Source organism: Malania oleifera, chromosome 3 (genome assembly GCF_029873635.1).
Source record: "Malania oleifera isolate guangnan ecotype guangnan chromosome 3, ASM2987363v1, whole genome shotgun sequence".
NCBI classification, from domain to species: domain Eukaryota; kingdom Viridiplantae; phylum Streptophyta; class Magnoliopsida; order Santalales; family Ximeniaceae; genus Malania; species Malania oleifera.
The window spans coordinates 25,742,138-25,764,088 of NC_080419.1; the positions used below are offsets into that span (position 1 = coordinate 25,742,138).

Here is a 21,951-nt window from a genome sequence, read left to right on the forward strand (position 1 = left end):
GAACATATACCCTAAAAATTCGGCATCGGACGACCTAAGGTCTGTCTACAATTATGGCTAAAAATACATTCGTATCATGCATGCAGATGCAATATATTACATACCATATAGAAAAATAAATGCATATACAACTGAAACATTATGTCTTCTTTTTCTTCCTTCTTTACTCTTTAACTCCATGGAATACGCTAGATTTGTGCTTTAAGACCCTTGGCTTCCATGTTCTCTTAATCTTATGTGTGACCTGAACAATACTCATTCATGCACTAAAATACACACATAAGAAACTTGTGGTTTGTCATTATCAAAATCAGTCGAACTCAAAAAGTCAACACTTGAGATTTATGAACTTTGCATGTCTTACATTGTGGTTTTATTATGCACATGAGTTCTACAGGAATAAACTTGCTGGATGAATAAAAATGGCTTAATCTTATATCCATTAAAAGCATTTAAGAATTTAAGACTATTTGCTTATACAATTGTGCACTTATCATCCTTAATTGGTATAAGCAATTGTTTGCATCTAAGCTTGCTTTCAAATTGAAAGGGGGAGCAACTTAAATTAGAATACTACGATTCTGAATATTTAAACATATCTCACATTAATCATTGCTATACTTTATGCTTTGTGAGATTTTTTTTATTATTCATTGTGCGTTGTATGATCATATTATCTTTTTGGATTTTGAAAGAAATGCTTATTGATCCATACTGGATTGTCTAAGTTGAGAAAATTACCGTAAATCATTTGTTGAACTTAATCAGGTCATTTTTATACATATTCTTTTTGAGAAATGCTCCATTTTCAAACGGCATGCTACCGAAATTTCTAAAAATCTTTCCAAAATTAAATCTTGTATCTAAATGACTATTACCCTTTACTAGCTTGTTAGTTTCAATGTCTTGGCCCTTTTTGCTATTGCTAAAAGGGGGAGAAGTAAGGCAAAACTGGGTAATTGGGAAAATGCTTAAACTTTACATTTCGTTTATGCATAAATTCAAGGGGAGCCTTTCTTGACTGTACTCACTTTTGCATAAAGTATTTATCATCATCAAAAGGGGGGAGATTGTTGACCTTATGGGTCATATTCCGTTTTGATTATGAAAAATACTTTAGTATTTAGTATTTGCCAAGTTTGTGTGCAGGATCATATTGACAAAGTTATATGAAAGTAAAGGAAATGAAGACCAAATATTTTGAGTTGTATTCATTACTCATTTTATTTTGGGTCTGTAATATTAATCATGATATGTAATAATTAATGCATTGCATGCATGATAGGACAAATAAGCTCAAAGACCATAGATTGACTTTAGGCCCCTAAACATCACATGAAAAGTCTCATATAACTTAGAAATTACACTTATGTGAATCGGGGTGACTTCAAATGAAAATCAGGACTTAAATGCACACTTTAAGTGTGTTCAGTCGACCAAACCCGAACCTACATAGAAGCTTTGGTCGACTGAACATACCAGGGTCAACAGGTTGACTATTCGGTCGACCATTTTGAAACAAACTTGCATTGCACGGTCGACCGAACTGACACATGGATGATTCCCAACAACCTGGTCGACCGAACCACTAGTTAAAATTTGACCTAGTCGACCGAACCTTAGAATTTGGTCTACCGAACTTGCCCTAGTTGACCGAACCTCGGAGGATTCAAAATCACCTTAATGTGGTGAACCAAAACCTCAGTTAAAAAATGTCACGGTTGACCAAACTTAGTGATATGGTCGACCGAACCTCAAATATGGTCAACCGAAACTCTCAGGTTGCTCGATTTTTACCGAGGTTAAAATGAGGTTCTTTTTTATTAACCTTATTTAAAATTTTTCAAAAATACCGAATGAGTCCCGAACAGTTATATTTTTTGGAGTGTCTATATATACTCCCTCATTTGGTTTGATTAACAACTTATTAGCAAACATCATTAGTAAAATATTCTCTAAAATTTTAAGTTCCCATTTCTCCTACACAAGCTCAAAAACCCTACTCTTACTCATTCCTATTACAAAATATACCTTGTGAGAGTTCCTTGAGATTATCCCCATAAGCTTACACTTTCATTGATTGTATTTGATTGAGATTGATTTTATTTGAGAGTAAGCTTTGAGTTTATCCTTGTGATTTTGTTCATAAGTCATCTTTAGGAAAACTCTCTAGAGCTTGTGAGTCTTACATTATTGTAACAAAACTCAAGAGCACGTATTGTATTTGTTTGTGAAATATTTTTTACAAATTAATTTCAAATATCTCTTGTGGTTGATTTTTGAGAAAAACATTTTTGAAATATTTGCTTATGTGCTTAAGATCTTTGATACTGCACTTTGTGAATGATTGGGATAAACTGAACTTACTATATTTGTTTTGATTATTTGCTCAGTTAATTTATTATTAGGTGATTGGTATTTGTTTAGACAAATCCTAGGTTGTGAAATACTATTGTTGGATTAGTTGAATTTAGGAAGAAATATTTTAAATTTTTAATTCACCCCACTCTTAGGAATACACCAAATCCAACAAATTTTGATTCCAACCCTTAATCAAACTCTACTTAATATGTACCTTAAAAAAATGAGTGATGCTATGTGGATAAGCTCATGATAGTCGTAGGTTGTCATGAGCATGTGACGCGATGTAGAAGTTACGACCTGTAATATTTTTATTTTTTTTGAAGAAAAAAACTCTTTTCAACAGCCTGCGACGGGATGTAGAAGTTTCGACTTGCAATATTTTTTTTTTCTTTTTTTTTTCTGAAAAACTAAGACTTTTTTTCCTTTGTTTTTCTCCAATTACCCACCATCCTTTCCTTTATTTATATATATGTTTTTCATTAGAGGGAAAGCATCATTTCTCTTCTTGTCTCCTGGTCTAAACTATCCCAATATAAAATGCGATTTCCATAGAAACCGCGTTTGCTAACAACAATTCTAGAAATCCTACAGTGCACGGTCCTGCTGACTTAGTCGACTTATCTCCAGAACTGACGTCTTCCTGCGTTTCACCCTTCTTCGGCGGCTTTTCGAGGGCTTTTAGCAATGGCCGCTGCGTCTTCCGCATGTCAGAAGCTCCTCAGCATTGGAACCAAGATCGTCGCCGTCGGCCGAAACTATGCTGCTCACGCCAAGGAACTCGGCAACGCCGTCCCTAAGGTTGATTTTTACATTTAATCTAACGAATTTAGCGCGGGCTCTCTGTTTATATTCTTTTTTCTTTAGTTGTTGGTTCATTCTGAATCCTGTGTTTTAGGAGCCGGTATTGTTCCTGAAGCCGACGTCGTCATACTTGGCGAATGGCGGAACAATCGAAGTTCCGCACCCCTGGGAGTCGCTGGATCACGAAGTGGAGCTCGCCGTCGTGATCAGCCAGAAAGCTCGCGATGTTCCCGAGGCCTCTGCTATGGATTATGTTGGAGGTATTAATTTACAAAATTTAAGTTCACTTGTAGTTTAAAATTTCATAGCTCTTTGCGGCTCTGCATTAATTCTGTTTATGGTCGAAACATAAACGTGTTTCAGGAAGCACTTTTATGCTTGATTTTATGATCTGTTCTAATTTCTTGACCTTCATCGGAAGGATAGCAGTATCGTACTAAACTGGATAATTTGGAGCGAGAGAGAGAGAGAGAGAGAGAGAGATCAAGTTCTTTCTCCCTCCATTATCATTTGCTTGGATTTCACTCTATTAAACAAAAGAAGTGAAACTTCTGTGAAAGGCAGGGAGGGAAATTAAAACCTCGTCTGACTCCCTTTTTGATTCTGTCAGAATGTGTAGGGGTTTGGAGAGAAAGACTACTTTTATAATAATTATATAGAATTTCAAAAATATCTTATTAAAATAAAATAAATAGGATGAAAAATTTTATGGATTTTTTAAACTCTTTTGAAATCTAAACAATGTAGGAAAGAAATTGCTCTCCTTTCCCTTTGTTTCTCTCTAATTATCCAAAAAAATGGAGAAAAAAAAACTATTCACATTGTTTGGTTGGAGAGAAGTGGGGAGAAAGTATAGAAGAGAAAAAGAAAAAACTTTTTCTGTCCATATTGTCTATAGCTTCAACATGGTTACTTTGTAAAATTGTTTGAGGATGTTTTGGCCCTGTTGCATAGTTTCGTTCAATTTCTCTCTCCGACATGGGAGAGAAAAGAGTGGCTCTTTTTCAACATTTCCACTCTCCACTTCTCATGAATTCCTTTCTCTTACTTTAGTTAATTATGTGCACCTATGCTAGAAAACTTGTTTGAAGCTAATGGGAACCCAATTTGACTTGTTTGAGTGGATAATGATTGCAAAAAGGGATTCAGGTGATATTTTGAGTGACCTATTAAATTTCTGCTTCAGGGCTTAAAGAATATATCCAAAGCTGTGATTATGAATTGCTGATAGTCTTTCTAGTGTGCCCATGACCCTGTTGAAACAAGAAATGAAGGGTTGTTAATTACTTAGATTATGTTTGAGACCATGAAATTTCAAGCCTTGAATTTAGTTTTGTGTGGGTTTGGATAGAGATTGATTTAATTGTATAATGCATTTTGTCCAAATCAATGCAATTCCCTATACAAAGCCAATCCATGCTCCCAAACGCATGGTTATGGCATTTTGGAATAGAGCACCTATGGATGTAAACTTTATTTTGGAAGGAAACATTATTATGGGGGATTACAATATTAGATTGTGGAATAGAACATTGTTGAGCCACAAGGACCACCCACATTGCAATTGATAAAGAGACAACGAATGTAAGAAATGAAAGAAAAGTTAATAGCCACAACACAAGATGTTTACATGGTTTGCGCACTGGGCCTACATCCATGAGCAATCTGGCAAGTGTTTAATTATTATTAGGACGTAAAGAAAATGCAACAAGAGAGTGAGAGTATTACTATCCTTACAATTGTGAAAAACCCACAATCCTTTTCTAACCCAAGAAAAGGAATGTGTAGGAGGAAGGGTCCAAGGGCAAACCACCTTTACAAATTCACTCTCTTTTGGCTTGATACTACACTTCACAAGGCACAATTTAACTCTCTCTCTACCAACATAGTAATGAGATTCCACTCCTTATATGGATCCAGCATGCATATAATGATCAACTATCCAATAAATAACCAATCTATAATTGTAAAGACAATTGTCCCTAAGGTCAAGACATGACTTGAAAGATGCTCTTACATGCGTGGGAAGTTGAGCCATACACATCATCCCACAAGGAATCTTCAAGGAAGAAATCACCTAGTTGCAATGTCAACCATACATGCCTTGGAGAGATATGCCTCCACTATCCAAAAATAATTAATTAGCCTTGAAAACAAGCCTGGAATCGCCACCAAACATTTATGCTCCGTGCAAAGATCAACTTCCAAACACCCTTCCCCCTTTTCATTTTTATTTTTATTATATTTGTCATTTGTATAAGTTGGCCCCCACCACATTTGTGGGACCAATCCAACAAATATCCACCACTTGCACATTTTGTGCCATCATTGTGTTCATATGCTCCACCTTGATAAAATCTCACTTGTTGGATAACAATCATCAAATTTATTTTGGCTTGAAACATGGAGAAAGTCCCAGGCGGCCCATCCTTCTACATTGGAAATATCATCACCTTTCTCTTGAAGTGAACTTTTGGTTTGTTGTCCCCCTCCCCCCAACCACCTTTTACTTCCTTGGAGAGAAATTTCTCTTTTCATGCACTTGAATCACCCACATTTTTCATTAATGTGGTAGTGGTACTAATTAACTTGTTAAAGTTTTCTACCCAAAATCCTCTCATCACAACAAGTGCAGCCTTTGATATTTTTAGATGCCCACCTTGACTAGTGAAATTGTACCCTCTCAAATCTAAGTTTGAGAGAGAATCAAGTTTTCTTTTAAGTTTGGTACATGCATAATATTTTCAAGAGTTCTCAGAACACCATTATGTATTATCCATATGCAACCAACTCCTGTCATCTTAGATTTTGAGTTGTTTCCCATTGTCACATAACTATCCTCACATATGTTATAAGAATAAAACCATGATCTATATGAGCACATATGATGAATTGCACCATAATGAAGAAACCATTTTTCATAAATATTAGAACCCTTAATGGCAACGTTCACTTCACCATCACTAATGGCTATGGACTCTTCTACTTGATTTGCTTCACCCCCATGTTTGTTGTCTTGATTCTTTCTTTTCCGGAATTCCTTCTTGACATGCCCTTTCTTTCCACAATGCCAACAAACAAGTCTACCATTGCGGGTTTTGAATGGATCCTTGAAGACATCCCATGTTCACTCAATCCTCCTCTACTAACAAAAGCTTCATATCCACCAAACCCGAAGGTTTCTGCGGTTGGATTCCTCTGAAACTCATTGGCCAATAATGCGGTCATCACATCATCCAATTTGAGTTGTTTTTCCTCGAGGTAATTAATTCAGAACGAGACTATCATATAACCATTTGACAACATACAAAGACAAGTCACAGCCTTATCATCATTTTCAACATCACAACTAATGCTCTCCAATTGACTTAGAATGTCATGGAAAACATTCAAGTCATCTGAGACATTGGCACCTTCCCTCATCTTCAAGGAATAAAGCTTCCTCTTCAGAAGAATTTGATTGAAGAGAGATTTAGCTTGATACAAGCTTTTCAATATTTCTAACAAATTTGAGGTTGTCTTCTCACTTGATATGAACAAGATATCATCCAGTAGACAGGAACATATTGTAGAAACTGCTCTGATGTAGGACAGTATTGGAATTCAGAGATGGGAGAGAGAAGAAGAAGAAGAAGAAGGGAAGCAGAATTAGAAGAGAACAGAACACAGATGAGAGGGGAAGAAAAGAAGAAGAATGCAGGAACCTGCCGGGGGAGGGGGGGAGATAGAGGGAAACTGCAGTAGTCTGAATTCAAGTCAATAACTATACAATAACTTACATGTCCAACACTTATACCACTACTAATACTAAAACATATTTAAATAAAATTCCTAATAAAACAAGGAATTAAAAAATAACTTCAAAGTACTTAGACACAAAACAGACCTAATAACCAAAATTTTAAAATAACCATAAATATCCTAACCTAAAATAAATGTCCTAGCTACCAAATAAACATCTAATGGGCTGTTGGTATTACTGTCAAAAATTATGAAAACAAAAACCAAAAAAGAAAAGTAAAACCAGAAACCTAAACTATAAATCAAATCTAGCAACCTATTTATTTAATATTTCTAAAACTAAAACAAATTAAGAACTTGGTTAAACAAATGCTCATTTTAGTCCTTGAATAAAATAACATTTAAAAATATATAATTAAAAATTAAAATAATAAAAGTACAAAATAATACAAATTAAAAAAAAATATTTCAATGAAATAAAAATTATTATATTAGTTTACTTAATTATTGTATTTCAAAATTCACTTTAAAAGAACAATCTTATCGTACATGACAACCTGTTTGGGTGTGCCTAGGGCTACCTTCTAACCATTGAGAAGACTCATGGCTCATGTCCACGGAAGAATCAAAAAATTGTGCGCTAGTAATATGCAAATCATTTATGTAATCATGATGCTCACCCACAACAATTTGCATTGAAACTTATGATATTTGATTGTTTATCCTCAACAATTTGAGTTTTCTCTTGAACATCGTGGGAGGATCTAGGAATACTTCTTTTAACCATGGAGAAACTGATCTAGACTTATGAAATTCTTCAAAATAGGAAGTGGGGTTATGGGTTGGCGGCTGGAGAAATATCTCAGCTTCCAAAGCCATATGGTAAGCCTTAGATACGATAGTGAGGATTGTTGAACATTTATATACCTTCTGATTTCACCCCTCAACCCTTTCTTGAACTAAATTTTGTTTCCTTATTAAAAGCACTCCGATATAGGAGGTCTCTAAATTTAAGGTAATAATTGGTGACACTAGAAGAAGGTTGCCTTAGACTGCATAGTTGGTCCAGTAATTGCTAAGAATTGCTAGCTAGGTCGGAACAAGAGTTATTACTTTTTAACAGTAGAGTAAATATGGACCAATGCAAATTATGACAAGGACCAAATAGATAAGAAACATTAAATCAATTTCTATGGAGTCCAAGTAGTGTAAGTTCATACAATGCTACCAAAAGGTCCTTGCTCTAACTTTGTAGTTCAAGATCTTCTTCAAATATTTCACTTCAATTTCTTGCAGATGCTCCAAGAAAACTCCACTTGTATTCTTGGAAAATGATGCTGGCACACTAAATTTATCCTTCAAAAATATGTACTAAACAATTGAAGATGAGTTTCTTCAAATCAACATCAAAATCTCACAAAAGAAAACAATTTTGCTGCAGTAAGAATATCAAAACACAGCAGCTAGGCCTCAATCTAGATGCTGGCAGACTGTCAAAACTCTGAAATTTGCTCAGGCAGCCCGATATTAGACTGTATTTGACTTTAGGAATGTGAACCAAGCTTGATACTTCATTATTCACTCAGAAAGCTTCAAAATATCAGGGAAAAATCCGAATTCTCGAAGCTGGAAGCAATTTCTTGCGAGTCTGGGCAAAACAGGGGAAGCCTGGCAACTTCCCCACACGCCAACCCATGCGCATGGGGTGCATGAGACGCCCACGATGGACCTCTGGCGATCGGGTTCCGGATGATAGTAGATCAGGAGGTGGGGATTACATTGAGGGTGGAGGTGTAGCAAAAAAATGCAGCAAATGGGGGGGATTTAGAGGGGCTGCCAGCTGGGGTAGCTTCTGGTGGCATGTGGGGGCCACCCCTTTGTCTGAGAGATGATATTGAAGGGGAAGGGGTTTCGGTGGTGTCTGTCTGCAATTGTGAAGGAGGTGATGTGAAGTGCTGCCTGGAAAAGTTGCAGGCTGCTGAATGCTTCTGTTTTCTGGGATTTTCCTGCAACTTCTGACTTGTTATTGCAAAAATGGAACCTGTTAAGAGTAGAATACAGTTGTGTGATGGATGTGGTTTGAGTTTTTGGATGGACCTTAATAGAGATTGTTGTATGAGTTACAAATCTGATGGAAAAGCAGCACCAGGGAAGTCTGGGACTGAATTGAACCTGGCTCTGATACCAATTTGATGTAGGAACAGTATTAGAATTCAGAGATAGTAGAGAGAATTGAGAAAATTAGAAGAAGAATAAGAAGAAGAAGAAGAAGAAGAAGCAGCAGCAGCAGGGAGACCAAACAGACAGAGAAGAGAAGCAGACCTGGAAGAGAATAGAACACAGATGAGAGGGAAAGAAGAAGAAGGAAGAAGAAGAATGCAGGAACCTGTGAGAGAGAGAGAGAAATACAGAGGGAAACTGCAGTAGTCTGAATTCAAATCAATACCTGTACGATAACTTACATGTCCAGCACTTATATTACAACTACTACTAACAAATAGTAATAATATTTACATAAAAACCCCAATAAAACAAGGAATTACAAAATAATCTCAAGGTACTTAAATACACAAAATAAACCTTAATTAACCAAACTTCTGAAACAACCATAAATATCCCAACCTAAAATATAATTCTTAGCTACCAAGTAAACAATCTAAAGTTCTCCATTGGTGGTTCTCCATCATGCTGTCATGTCCTTTCTTACCAATTATCATTGGACATCTCTTCTAGCTTTTTCTCCTACCCTAGTGAAGCATCGTGTTGCTCAAGTTGCACTAACACGTCATGAACCTTCAAATTCCATAGTTCAAAGTTCTTTTTGCCGTCAAATTTCTTCACTGCGAACTGATTGCTCGTAACCTTTTCTTTCCTTTTCCTTCAAGCAATTTTTTCAAATTCCTCGCCAATGAAAACCAAAGATTTGGTGCCACTTTGTTGGGCCACAAGGGTCATCTGGGTAATAATCATGCTACAATTGTCCCCAAAGTTAAGACATGGCTTTGAAAATATATTCTTGCATGCTTGGGAAGCTAAGCCATACATGTTATCCCACAAGGAATCTTCAAGGAAGAAATCACTAAGTTGCAAAGTCAACAATGCACTTTGGAAAGATATGCCTCGACCATCCAAGACTAACTAATTAGCCTTAAACAATTCTTGGCTTGGCAACCAAACATTTATGCCCCATGCAAGGATCAACTTCCAGACACCCTTCTCCCTTTCGATTTTTATTTTATTTTATTTTATTTATTTTATCATTTGTATAAGTTGAGTCCCACCACATGGGCGGGACCAATCCAACAAACACCTATTGATGTAATTGGAAGGGAGCTGCACAGGAAGATGGCCAGGAGCATCCTCTCATGCGTGGAAGACTGTCTGATTGTAGACAATGTTTAGAGTAACTAACAAATCTATTTTTTGGAAGGGAACCCAAATTTTGTATGTATATTTGTTGTTTGAAATTTTGGAAGAACTGAACACCCCCACCCCCCCCCCCCCACCCCCCCCCCCCCCCCGGCGGCGGGGCGGGGCGCCCCGAGGTCATTTCTTCATGTCTCATTTTATTAGTTATCCATTGGAGTGCTGCATGAAAGAGTTGGAGAGAATTAGATTGACAAATCTAGTAATGCTGGTGGGCATGCAATTTGCAGCAATTTTTTAAAAAATTTCTGTTTTATCCTTGATGTAAATTCCAATGAAGCCAAAATAATGTGCATTTAGAATCATTTTGAGACACAGATTTAATTTGAATAATGGTTTTGAAAATAAACTTCTTTATCACATCATATGTATTTCGTATGATAGTTCACTGCAGCATCTGATCATTTGATTTACTGAAGCAGTCAGTTGATTTCACGTTGCTTGTGTTGGCATTATGCTTTACATTATTCAAAAATCAGTGGTATGAGCCCACATTTTTGGCTGAGCTCACTATAAATGTGTTCAATCAAGTTCTTGAGGAGATCGGTATGCATCTTGTGAAGATAAGGAAAGGTCAGCATGCCTAATGTTAGTGCTCTGCATGGGTAATGCATATGGGTTATGAACAGATTCTATTGCATTTTCTTACCCCTCTTACCTCCATTAAATTGCATGATATGTTTAGTAAACACTCTTGCATACTGCATGCACCACCGCTCAGTGGAAGCTGGAAAATGACCACTGCCATGGAGTCCTGCACTGTGGCAGAGTTAAGTCTGCCCTGATCCCCTCGAAGAAGAAAGTGCTCTCTGAAACATCCATAGTATATATATATATATATATATGTGTGTGTGTGTGTGTGTGTGTGTGTGATTCCTCACCTTTTTTTCATTTTATAGAAGTTCTCAATTATGAATTCTTCCATTTTGAATGTCGACAAGTTTATTATAATTCATTGAAGTTTAAAAAAACGAGACTGGTGGTTCTTTTATAATTTTTTTTTGATAAACAAAGAACTGTATTAGAAGAGAGAAGAATGTACATTAGAAAATAAGAAAGAGAAAGGGAAAGAAAAAAGTAAAGGCTGGGGGGTATGTGTGATTCCTCTCCCTTTTTCCATTTTATAGAAGTTCTCAATTATGAATTCTTCCATTTTGAATGTTGACAAGTTAATTATAATTTATTAAAGTTTAAGAAAATCAGAATGGTGGTTCTTTTGTATATATATTTTTTGATAAACTAAGAACTGTATTAAAAGAGAGAAGAATGTACATCAGAAAATAAGAAAGAGAAAGGAAAAGAAAACAGAAAAGGCATGGGGAATAAGAAATCCTCCCTTTACATCTATAGAAACTAGTTACAAAGTATGCAACCTAAACAGAGAACCAAGCTCAATGTAGGGCCAACAGATCCCGCTGCCAGTCTTCCAGAGAAGCATGACGAAAGAAAACCATTTGCTGACACCCACAGTGACGCAGGATATACCACTCTACTTCAAAGCAAATTGTTGGTAGTAGCCACACCTTTGAGTATTCTAGTGTTCCTTTCCAACCAAACACACCAAATAATAGACATAATGGTGCAACACCATAAAGCTTTCCCATCATTTCCTTTGCCAAAACCCCAAGAGTAATGGTATAAAAGGCCTTCATAGTGTGTGGACAGACCCAATTTTCACCAAATATACCAAATAACTTACTCCAAATAGCCAATGTGAAAGGGCCATGAAGAAAGAGATGTGCACAAGTCTCTTCACACTCCTTATAAAAAAGACACAAATGTCGGGGTACAGGGCCTTATTAGGTCTCCTCTTCTTAAGCAAATCTTTGGTATTAATTCTTTCAGCTATCACAGTCTAAATAAAAGCTTTTCTTTTTTAGGGAGCTTTAGCTTTCCAAATCAAAGGATACAAAGCAAAGGATCTGTAGTAGAACCCTATTATCACTCCCCAAATGAACATGAAAAGAACCAAGCAACCCGGTCAAAAGAACCATCTCACTAATATGATTTCCTTCTTCTTCCTCACAAAATTCTTCTCTTTGAAAATCCTTTTGTTGTTGATCTAATGATAAATTTTTTGTTTTGGTGGTCATTGTTAGAATAAGTGTCTAGGTTAACCAAGTCATATTGTTCTTGTCTCCCAATCGGTGAGTGCATGCCAATCGGAAAGGTTGTTGCATCATGGTGGTAGATGCCAACAAGCCTTTTGCACATATTGGAGTGTTTGAGATTTGTCGGAGAAAATCTAAATATTGGAAAACCACCACCACCAAGCCTCAAGTCTCAATAGATGGCATTGGTTGCATGAATCATCTTTTGCTATTATGCACGATTTAGGGTAATACCCTCAGAAAGTTGGAGTGTCATGTCATTCTGGGCTCGCTCCAGCAAATAATTGGCAAGGATTCGTATCATGGAGATTTGACAATATTTATGCTTGTTGGCAACATTTCTCCTTTGCTCAAGCTTGGGGTTAACAGTCATGCGAAGGGTTAAGCCACTAAGTTCAAGACAGTCAAGTGTTTCTGATATATTTTTTTAAAAGAATCTAATTTATGGGCACATATGAAGTGTCAAATACATGCAAAGGAGTATCTGAGAAGCCACTATCCAACAGGGACACGCCTGGGATGGGGCACCTTCATAAAAGTATGTGTGCTACTTAGCTTGATTGTTGCATTGGGAGTGTCATGTAATGTGTAATCAATCTATCAATAAAATATGGCTACTAGAACTAGTCTATTGTGTCTTTGCCTTGGGAACACAGGAGGCTTACTAGTATGATTGTGTTTCTCATCTTGTTTCAAAGGTCATGTTCAATGTTGTGGAATTTCAATTGAATTTTAAGCTCTGATGAAATGTTTTACAATTATATTAACTGGTTTTATTAGTTCTGAAAAAATTAATAATTTTTTTTTTCCCATGGTGATTTCTATCAAGGAAAAATAATTTTTCTGTGTTGTTTCAGGTTATGCAGTTGCACTTGATATGACTGCAAGAGAAATCCAATCTTCTGCAAAGGTATAACTTTTGTTCCTTCTTCTTTTACAAATGCTAATTAGGACAGATCTTTTGATGTATTGGAATTTATGCAAGAATAAAATTGCTTGAGCTACTCTCTTGTGCTTCTCTTGCCAAAATTTTTGTGACATTCCATAAAGAAGAAATAACCATGCTTTGTGCAGGAAAGTGTTGGATCATGGATCAAGGGCATGAGGTGAAAACTGCGGAGTGATTTTTTGTAGAAGTTTCAAGATTTCTGTTAACAGATAGTATTAATTTTTTATTTTGGGTTACAAAGGAGTGTAAAGTGCAGGCATAGAGTGGGCCAGACTCAGGACTTTGTCAGAATGGTAAGGCATGGATGGGTGCCTGCCTACCACTTGGATAACCCTGCTCTGCAGTACAAGTTTTTGAATGTAATAAAGGGCAGCCCGGTGCACAAAACTCCCGCGTATGCTGGGTCCGGGGAAGGGGCGGACCACAATGGGTCATTTAATGACATTGATATTTAGGGGATGAGCACAGGATTATTAAAAAATGTGAAGACTAAGGATGACATGACTTCAGTGTGAAATCTTGTATAATTGCATTCTTGTTTTGAATTAAATTTTTACTCTACATTGTTTAATTTCTCTCTAGAAATAATTATATTTTGCATTTCAAAAGTTTAATTGTTATAATTGTTGTTATTTTATTAAGACATTTTCTTTGTCATGTTCCCACAGGCCGCAGGTCTCCCATGGACTGTAGCCAAAGGACAGGACACTTTCACCCCAATCAGTTCTGTTGTAAGAAACAAATTTATTTATTTGTTTACTTGTTTTGAAACCTTTTCTTAATAGTAAGTTTATGCTGAGAAGGCAGTCCCTCTGCAAACAATCAGCTACTTGGCTACGAAATCCAGAAAGAGGTGTGGCACTGGGCCGAGATAGTTGCATATGTATATATTGATTATTGTATAGATTCTATGTGAATAATTATAGAACAAAATGTTCCCTCTTTTTTTTCGGAGGGGGATGCTGTTCCTCCAAGTTAAAAGGGGACGAGTGGTTGATTCCACTATGTATGGTAGCGGAGGAATTAGATAGTAGCTTACATTGCTTTCGTAGTTCTGTGTTCATCTAAAACAAAGCTTTAGGTATTTATTGACTCTTCTCAATTTCATGCATGTTTTTTGAAGTATATTGAGATTTACTCTTTATCAGTTACCTGTCTATAATTTTTGTGCAGCTGCCTAAGTCAATGGTGCCGGACCCCAACAACTTAGAGCTGTGGTTAAAGGTGCTAAAATTCTTCATGCTTCGTATTCTTTCATGGGCTTTGTGAATTCTTCTGTTTTGTCTTCTCTTGGTTTCCAGCTGATTAAGGTTGAATGGGTTGATTTCACAACAGGTAGATGATGAGATACAGCAAAAAGGTCCAACAAAGGATATGATTTTTAAGATTCCATTTCTCATCAGCCATATAAGTTCTATCATGACACTTCTTGAAGGTGATGTCATACTAACAGGTATGGTGGAAACGGAACAAATACTTTTTTTCATTTTCTTAAATGTATGATTCATTAATATTTTTTCACAAAATATATATATTCAAGTCCTTAGTAAATTTGACACATCATTTAATACACAAATCCAATGGGCCACTGCTTTTTATCTTGGTGAAACTTGGAATTTCCTTTGGTCTGAGATTGGACAAGGTGGGAGAGATTCTTTTTCTGTTCGTGTTCAAGAATAACATTCTTGAAAGATGTAGTTCTTTGGTTTGTTGATGGTCTATCAGATTTAGTTTGGTCAGAAAGTGGTTCTCGTAATGTTCATATGGGATATCTACATTATTGGATGACAAATAGGTGGAGGGTGGGTATCTGGAGTTAGGTCTGGGGTAAAGGTAAGAATTTTTTGTTTTGTTTATTCCTGGTGGTGCAAAAAGGGTTGGTTGGTGAAGCTTTGCTAGCATTTTTTTCCCAATTAGCTAAGCAGTTTTGTCTACAATCTGGAGGCAGACATGAAGTTCTTCAGGTCCCAGATCATAGAGTCAGGTGGTGATGGAAATGAAGGTAGGTGAAGGAGAAAGTTGCACTAGTAGAATCCAACCAGTAAAGCAGGATTGGAAAGAAAAGTTGTGCCTTTGGTATCGGGGCAAGCTGCGATCGAACACATGATCAGAGTTGTATGCTCATACCGCTACAGCAACTGGGGGTTTCAGAGGATGAGGTTTACACTTGGGGAAGAGGAGGCCAAAAAATCTGGGTTGAGCCTTTATAATTCTTTGGTTTGGATTTGGGTTGGTTAATTGAAAAGAAGAAAAGCCTCCTTTTTAACTAAGTTGGGCCACTTAATTGAACAGTCCCATGATGAGGAAAAAGGTGAATGGGCTGATCCCTGCAGATCCGGTTAATAGGTAGGCCCAATTCCCTTGCCTCAATTGGTAGAAGCAGAATTCAGAGAAGATGGATCCTTGCCCATCCATTAACGAAGTCCAAAGCCTCTCTCCACCTCTCAAAGGCGTGCCTGGAACAGTATTAGTTGCCAAGAAAATCAAGGACACTGAGTTAGCTTGGCTTTGAAAAAGACTCCAGGCGACAAAAATGATAAAATCAATGGCAAAACACTGACCTCCGAGAATTGGCAAAAAGACAATGACCTACCCTAAGGTTTCAAGAATTCCAGGGACGTCTCCTGAGGTTTCAAGAATTCAAGGACATCCCCTAAGGTTTGCCAAAAAGACACAAACCTCCTCTCAAAGTAGTTTATGATCCTAGTTCTACAAAGTACAGAGCAACAGGAGGTCGGTGCTGCGAGGGCTAACTGAGAAGATGGTGATTTGGGGAGGAAATTTGATGTTTTAGGCCTTAAGTCGGATAAACCTAAGGGTCCCAAGGCTTACACATTGGAAGGCTGCTGCTCTGATGGGTACAGAAATAAGGAAGTTATGCATAGAGAAGAGAGAGTACTTGAGTGAGACAATGTCAAAGTTCTTAAAAAGAAATTTAAAAGGAGAGTTGAGTATTGTAGATGTATATGATAAGAAGATGGGCAACTTTTGTGACGGGGCTAGCAAAGGAAATGAGGTAATGAAATTTTTGGTGTCACCACCCCACCCCCCCGCCGCCCCCCGCCGGGGGGGGGGGGTGATGGGGAAGAACCTATCAGATAAATGGTCTTAGTGAGTTTGATTGTGAAGGGGGTTGTGAGATTAGGGAACAATATGGATATGTTTTTTATTCCTGTGAACTTCTAGAGGATTTATCATATGTTTATCAATTCCTGTTGGAAGGATTGGAGGGCTTTTTTATTTTTGAAGACAATGGTTTGGTTAATGATGTGCAAAGCAATGCAAGGACAAAATTGTACCTTCAGTAGTCAAGAAGATCTCGAGGAAGGACATAGAAGCTCAAAATCTTATGGATAAATTGGATTTAAAATTGTGTGATCCTAGAGGAAATGAAATGTGATCTTTGATGGGGGGGCAAAAACAAAGCCTAGGGTCAGAGTGAGTTAGTTAACTTGAAGTCGTGAAGTGTTAGAAGAATTATGATGGAAAAGGACTGAAGGTAGGATTCTTTTATTAGTCTTTTATTCTTTTATTTTTATTTTTTGGGGTGGGGGGTGTTTGGACTTCCTGCTCCCTGTAACTTTTTTTTCTTCATTCTAATGCATCTTTTTTTTTTTTTTATCTAAATTAAAATTCATGATTAGTTTGAGATATCCTTGTCTACATAATATGCGACTACTAGTCATCAACTTTGAGTATGCATTCATGGCTGCAACAAAGATATGAACACTTCTTTTTGCTAATTGGGTTATGCTTTTGTTTAACACATGAACCTTTAGGGGGCAATTAGTTCACAGAATAAAAAATATTTATATGAAATGACATTCTTCGCAATCTCATTATTGGGAATAGGATGCCTATGGAAACATTTTTGTTTCATTTGTGCTATAAGATTCTTAGGGATGTATAATGCCTACTTAAGCATTTGGTTCACCATGAAAATCCTAACAGATTTCTCAAGAAGATGACAATATACCCTTCATGGATGCATACATAATATATGGAGAAAAATTATACTTTCGACACAAGAACATAATAAGAATATGTACATGCCTAAATCCATTTTCTAAAACTTTCTCCAATAATAAACAAAAAAAATCAACACTTGATCCAATAATTAGATAAAATAATTGGGAGCAATATGGTTTCCATATTTTTACCATTATATTATATTATTATAACATAATAATATTACTTTCATTTTTATTGATAATTTATTATTTTAAATATAATAATAGCGTGAAGTGATATTGTATTATGGGAGCATTGATGTTCAACTGATGAGGACAATTTAGTCCCAAAAATAGGATTATCCTAGGAATGAGATTCCCATAAAATTTGCCCATTGGGAAGTTGGAAATAAAATCTCATGTTTTGTGGGAATCCTTCATTCCCTGGAATGGTATGATTTTCACCACGCCAGATTCTCATGCCCAAACAAAAGGGAATAAAATGCTGGGGGCATCAAATTCTCAAAAATGTTGAAAAATGCTATGAGTCAAATGTTCATGGTCTTATTATCAACTAGAAGTATGAGAATTCAACATCGACAGCGAGAAAGAGAGTTGCATGGGAAGTCCTGGCTAATTTTGTTGTGATTGTGCAGGCACTCCACCAGGGGTTGGCCCTGTGAAAGTTGGCCAAAAGATAACTGCAGGCATAACGGACCTCGTAGATGTTCACTTCAACGTTGGAAAACGCCTCAAGTCTGGAAATCGTTGAGCCACTCCCATTGCCTTCCATTGTCATTGGCATATTAGCAGTTGTATTATCAGTTCGCATCCAATGCAAAATATGACCTTCCCAGCGATTGTTGATGCAGGTCTTCTTATCTTTTTGGCTAGATGATGAATTGTTCAAATGGAGCTCACTGGGCAGATTAGAGTGGGATTTCTTATTATTATTTTTATTGGGCGTGTGGGGAAGGTATGTAAACTGTAGGGTAAAATAAAACAAATAAGCCTAATTTTAAGCCTAGTTCTATGTGTTGATGTTGAGTACTTGAATCTGCTATTAGAGCCAAAACGAAGTAATAATAAGTGTGCTCTGTAATTCATGACCATTCAACCTTGCAGGCCTGCTATCATTTCTCTTTTCCCCACACTCAAAAATTAGAGAAATATAAATCAGGAATCAAAAACAAAAACTAAGAATTAAAAACCACCAACTTGGTTAATATTTTATAAAATTAATATAAATAAAAAATTTAAATAAAAAAAAATACTTATTTTCATCTTTAAATCAAGTAATATTACAAAAATATGATTAAAATAATAAAAAGTTACAAATAATACACATTAAAAAATTTTCATAATAAAAATAAGTTTATTATAATTATTTTATTTAATTATTCTATTTTTAAAATTTTTATTGGACCTGACAATTCAAAAATAGTAAAAGTATTTTATAATTGATTTTCTTATTATTTTTAGAAATATGTATATTTCTTTTAATTATATTTAAATTTATATGATCATATAATTTTAATTTTAAAAGTATATAAAATAAATAATTTAATCTAAAAATTATTTTTAAATATTAAAAATTCGTACAATAAGTTGTCAAAATAACTGAAAGTCAAAAAATCTAGTTTTTAGTTTTTTGACAAACAATTAAAAATCAATTGACAATATAAACAAATGTATTTTTATAATTTATTTTTTTACTGAAAAAAATAGAAACAAAAAATAAAAAATAGCAACAATACCAAACATAAGGACCAATCCAGGTTACTCTCCAACTTTGTTTCCACCTTTTTTTATTTTTAGGGTGTAGATTTCAAGTCAGAAACACATATAAGCAATATTTTAGCCCACTGTGGGCTAAAATATTATACTTGAAGGCAATTTCAAATGGTTACAGGCCAGAAACAGACCATACCAGTAGGCATTTTGAGTAGTTAAAATGCATTCTCTGCTTTTCCCATAGAACCATTCTCAATGCATATAGCTTTTTGGGGCTTCTTTTACACATATTGGTTGATAGTATGACATGAACTTGTCCAAGAAGGGGCACAGTGCCTTGTGCCACCCACCAGTTTATTAAGCGACTCAAAGAGGGCACCTTATAAGCACACTTTGGGTCCCCTGCTCATCACCAACACCACCACCACCACCCACCACAAAAGAAGTGAAATACACACGCAGGTGCAGAAAAAGCAAAAGCAAATTAGAACTTTCTGATGAAGTCGTATATGTGTTTGTTGATCTCATCAGGCTTTTCCTGGTTGATGAAGTGAGCGACTCCTTCCATCACCACCACTTCCTGCAAAAATGGCACATCCTGTTTGAATCCGCCATTATGGATGTGTTCCTTGGTTCTTGGTGCATTGTAAGTCAGATCCAGATCTCCCACTATGAACTTAACTGGTACTTTTATTTGAGTCCCAGTCCAAGCTGCGGTGAGTTCCCAGTTCCTGCAGTAAAAATGACGACATAATTGCCGAGTCCAACTCAAAACAGGGGGGAAAATTTTCAAATATAAGGTAAATATACATTAGTTGACAAGATTGTTCCTAATTCAAACCCCTACCAAACCATCCGCACATTGCAAATTTGAAATTCAAGCATTAATGTTTCTTGGGAACCCCTTCCTTGGGGGTCCGAAAGATTTAATTGGACCGTTACATTCATACATACTGTTCTTAATTTGTTGGAGAAATTTTTTGAAAAAATCCTGCTAATCAGCAAAATTTAACGTAGTAGTAATATGCGTAAATAGCCCGAGTTTCTTGTCTAAATTTCTCCAGCAGTATCAGCAAAATTCAAGTAACCACAAATCCAACCAGGGTTTCAATGAGACATACAGGTTCATTGCTCTATAGTAGTTCAATCCTCCAGTGAAGCCTTTCTTCTCGTATTTGCTCGAGTAGTAATGTAGGTCTTCCTCAGACAGCCAAGACGGCAGAATAATTGGAGTATCGGGCGAGTGCCCGAACGCTTTACCTTTGGGTAAATAGAGGGGACCAGGGTTGCGGTATGTCAGGAATTCCTTGAGAACCCTCTCAGTACCAATCTGGGCAAATTCAGCTTCAATTTCTCCAGCTTCCTGCAACAGAGTCGAGCATCTGCCCCCATTAGTCATTTGACATACCCTAGTATATGGAGACTCCAGTACATTTCAAATTCATCACGTGCATCATTACGCCCTATTTGGGAGCATGGATTTATTTCAGACTGGATTTGACCTAAATTTAGTATGATTTTGTATCACACCTTATTCAAATTAACATAAATCCAAATCCTGAAAACCCGTCCCAAATGCATTGATTTATAAATTATTTACCTCATAAGTGAGTACCACAGTTGGGAATAATAGAGATATTTTATTTGGGGGGAGGGAGGGAGGGAGGAGGTGACATTTATGGTTGACAAAAAAATCCAAAAACATTGGACAACCAAAAAACTTGGCTGTGGAGCAAATAAGATTAGCCCTTTCTTTTCAAATCCGATTCCAATTCGGATTCTTAAGTTGATTTTCAATTACCAAACGCCATCTCGATTAGGGTCTACTTAATTTGCTAAAATAATTTGCAATTTACATTGAACATGATCATTATCTTTAAATTTCAAACTAATGCATTCATTCATAATCAAGCAATAAATCACAAAAACCATCCATGAATTCAACCAATCGATCAGAAAAATATCAAGAAACCAAACCCACAAGATGAAAACCTGGAATCTGCACATGTAGTAATCCTCGCCGTACACAGCGCGCAAGACGTCTAGAGGTTTCCACTTGTGGTTTCTGCGGGGAAACACGACGCTCATGTTCACCAAAGCCCTAACCCTATCTGGCCGCAAGAGGCAGAGGTACCATGCCACCACCGCCCCCCAGTCGTGACCCACCACGAACACCTTGTCCTCGCCGCCGGCGATCGCGTCCAGCAGCGCTATCAGGTCGCCCACGACGTGCAGCGCCGTGTACCCCGCGGCTGCGGGGGGCGCGTCGGTGTCGCCGTAGCCCCGGAGGTCGGGCGCCACCGCGCGGTAGCCGAGCGCCGCCAGAGCCACCACCTGGTGCCGCCACGAGTACCAGAGCTCCGGGAAGCCGTGGAGGAAGAGAATCACCGGGCCGTCACCCTTCTCCGCGACGTGCATGTTGATGCCGTTGACGTTCACTGTTCTGTGCTCTATGCCTTCCATGGCTGTGGCCTCTGTGGGTGTGTTGTGGAATTTGGGTTGGGGACTCTGGGAAATATTGTGACATTTAACGGAAAAATGAAAAAACTATTTTTGGTAAGGTAATTTATCTTTATAACAAAATCAAATGGAAGATTGGAGAAATTTTAGCTTTTTGGTGTTAAAAGTGGAATTCTTTTCTCGAGAAAGCAAGGGAAAATGTGGCTGGAGGAGAAAATGTTCTGTTTGGCTTTGTGGTGAGGTAAAAGTTAAAAAGTGATGAGTTGATTGGGCTTTGGCTTTCCACCCATGGCATCGTTTTGCTTGGATTAGGGCCATTACGCATTAAGAAAATTATGTTGCCATTCTCATGACAGTAAAGCTTTATTGGGGTTGGCAAAACAGGTCCGATCTATCCGTCATTTCTTACTAACAC

At 36.9% G+C, this 21,951-nt stretch overlaps 2 protein-coding genes across 2 annotated transcripts; one reads left to right on the plus strand and one right to left on the minus strand.

The window, feature by feature from the left end:
* The first annotated feature begins 2,866 nt into the window (after nucleotides 1-2,866).
* LOC131150862 (probable acylpyruvase FAHD1, mitochondrial) lies at nucleotides 2,867-18,454 on the plus strand. Its single transcript, XM_058101903.1, has 7 exons — nucleotides 2,867-3,162; nucleotides 3,260-3,425; nucleotides 13,301-13,353; nucleotides 14,061-14,123; nucleotides 14,566-14,616; nucleotides 14,728-14,845; nucleotides 17,999-18,454. Exons 1-7 carry the CDS (start codon nucleotides 3,049-3,051, stop codon nucleotides 18,112-18,114), a joined length of 681 nt encoding a protein of 226 aa, XP_057957886.1. The 5' UTR covers nucleotides 2,867-3,048; the 3' UTR covers nucleotides 18,115-18,454.
* Nucleotides 18,455-19,288: 834 nt separating this feature from the next.
* LOC131150861 (uncharacterized) lies at nucleotides 19,289-21,674 on the minus strand. Its single transcript, XM_058101902.1, has 3 exons — nucleotides 21,069-21,674; nucleotides 20,198-20,439; nucleotides 19,289-19,807 (listed from the first exon to the last, which is right to left on the minus strand). Exons 1-3 carry the CDS (start codon nucleotides 21,537-21,539, stop codon nucleotides 19,561-19,563), a joined length of 960 nt encoding a protein of 319 aa, XP_057957885.1. The 5' UTR covers nucleotides 21,540-21,674; the 3' UTR covers nucleotides 19,289-19,560.
* Nucleotides 21,675-21,951: the final 277 nt, after the last annotated feature.

Coding starts and splice junctions, on each gene's coding strand:
- LOC131150862 (XM_058101903.1), top strand. CDS start 3,049: ATGGCCGCTGCGTCTTCCGCATGTCAGAAGCTCCTCAGCATTGGAACC. Junction 14,617..14,727: donor ACTTAGAGCTGTGGTTAAAG/GTGCTAAAATTC, acceptor ATTTCACAACAG/GTAGATGATGAGATACAGCA. Junction 14,846..17,998: donor AGGTGATGTCATACTAACAG/GTATGGTGGAAA, acceptor GTGATTGTGCAG/GCACTCCACCAGGGGTTGGC.
- LOC131150861 (XM_058101902.1), bottom strand. CDS start 21,539: ATGGAAGGCATAGAGCACAGAACAGTGAACGTCAACGGCATCAACATG. Junction 20,440..21,068: donor ACTACATGTGCAGATTCCAG/GTTTTCATCTTG, acceptor ACTCTGTTGCAG/GAAGCTGGAGAAATTGAAGC. Junction 19,808..20,197: donor TACTATAGAGCAATGAACCT/GTATGTCTCATT, acceptor TTTTTACTGCAG/GAACTGGGAACTCACCGCAG.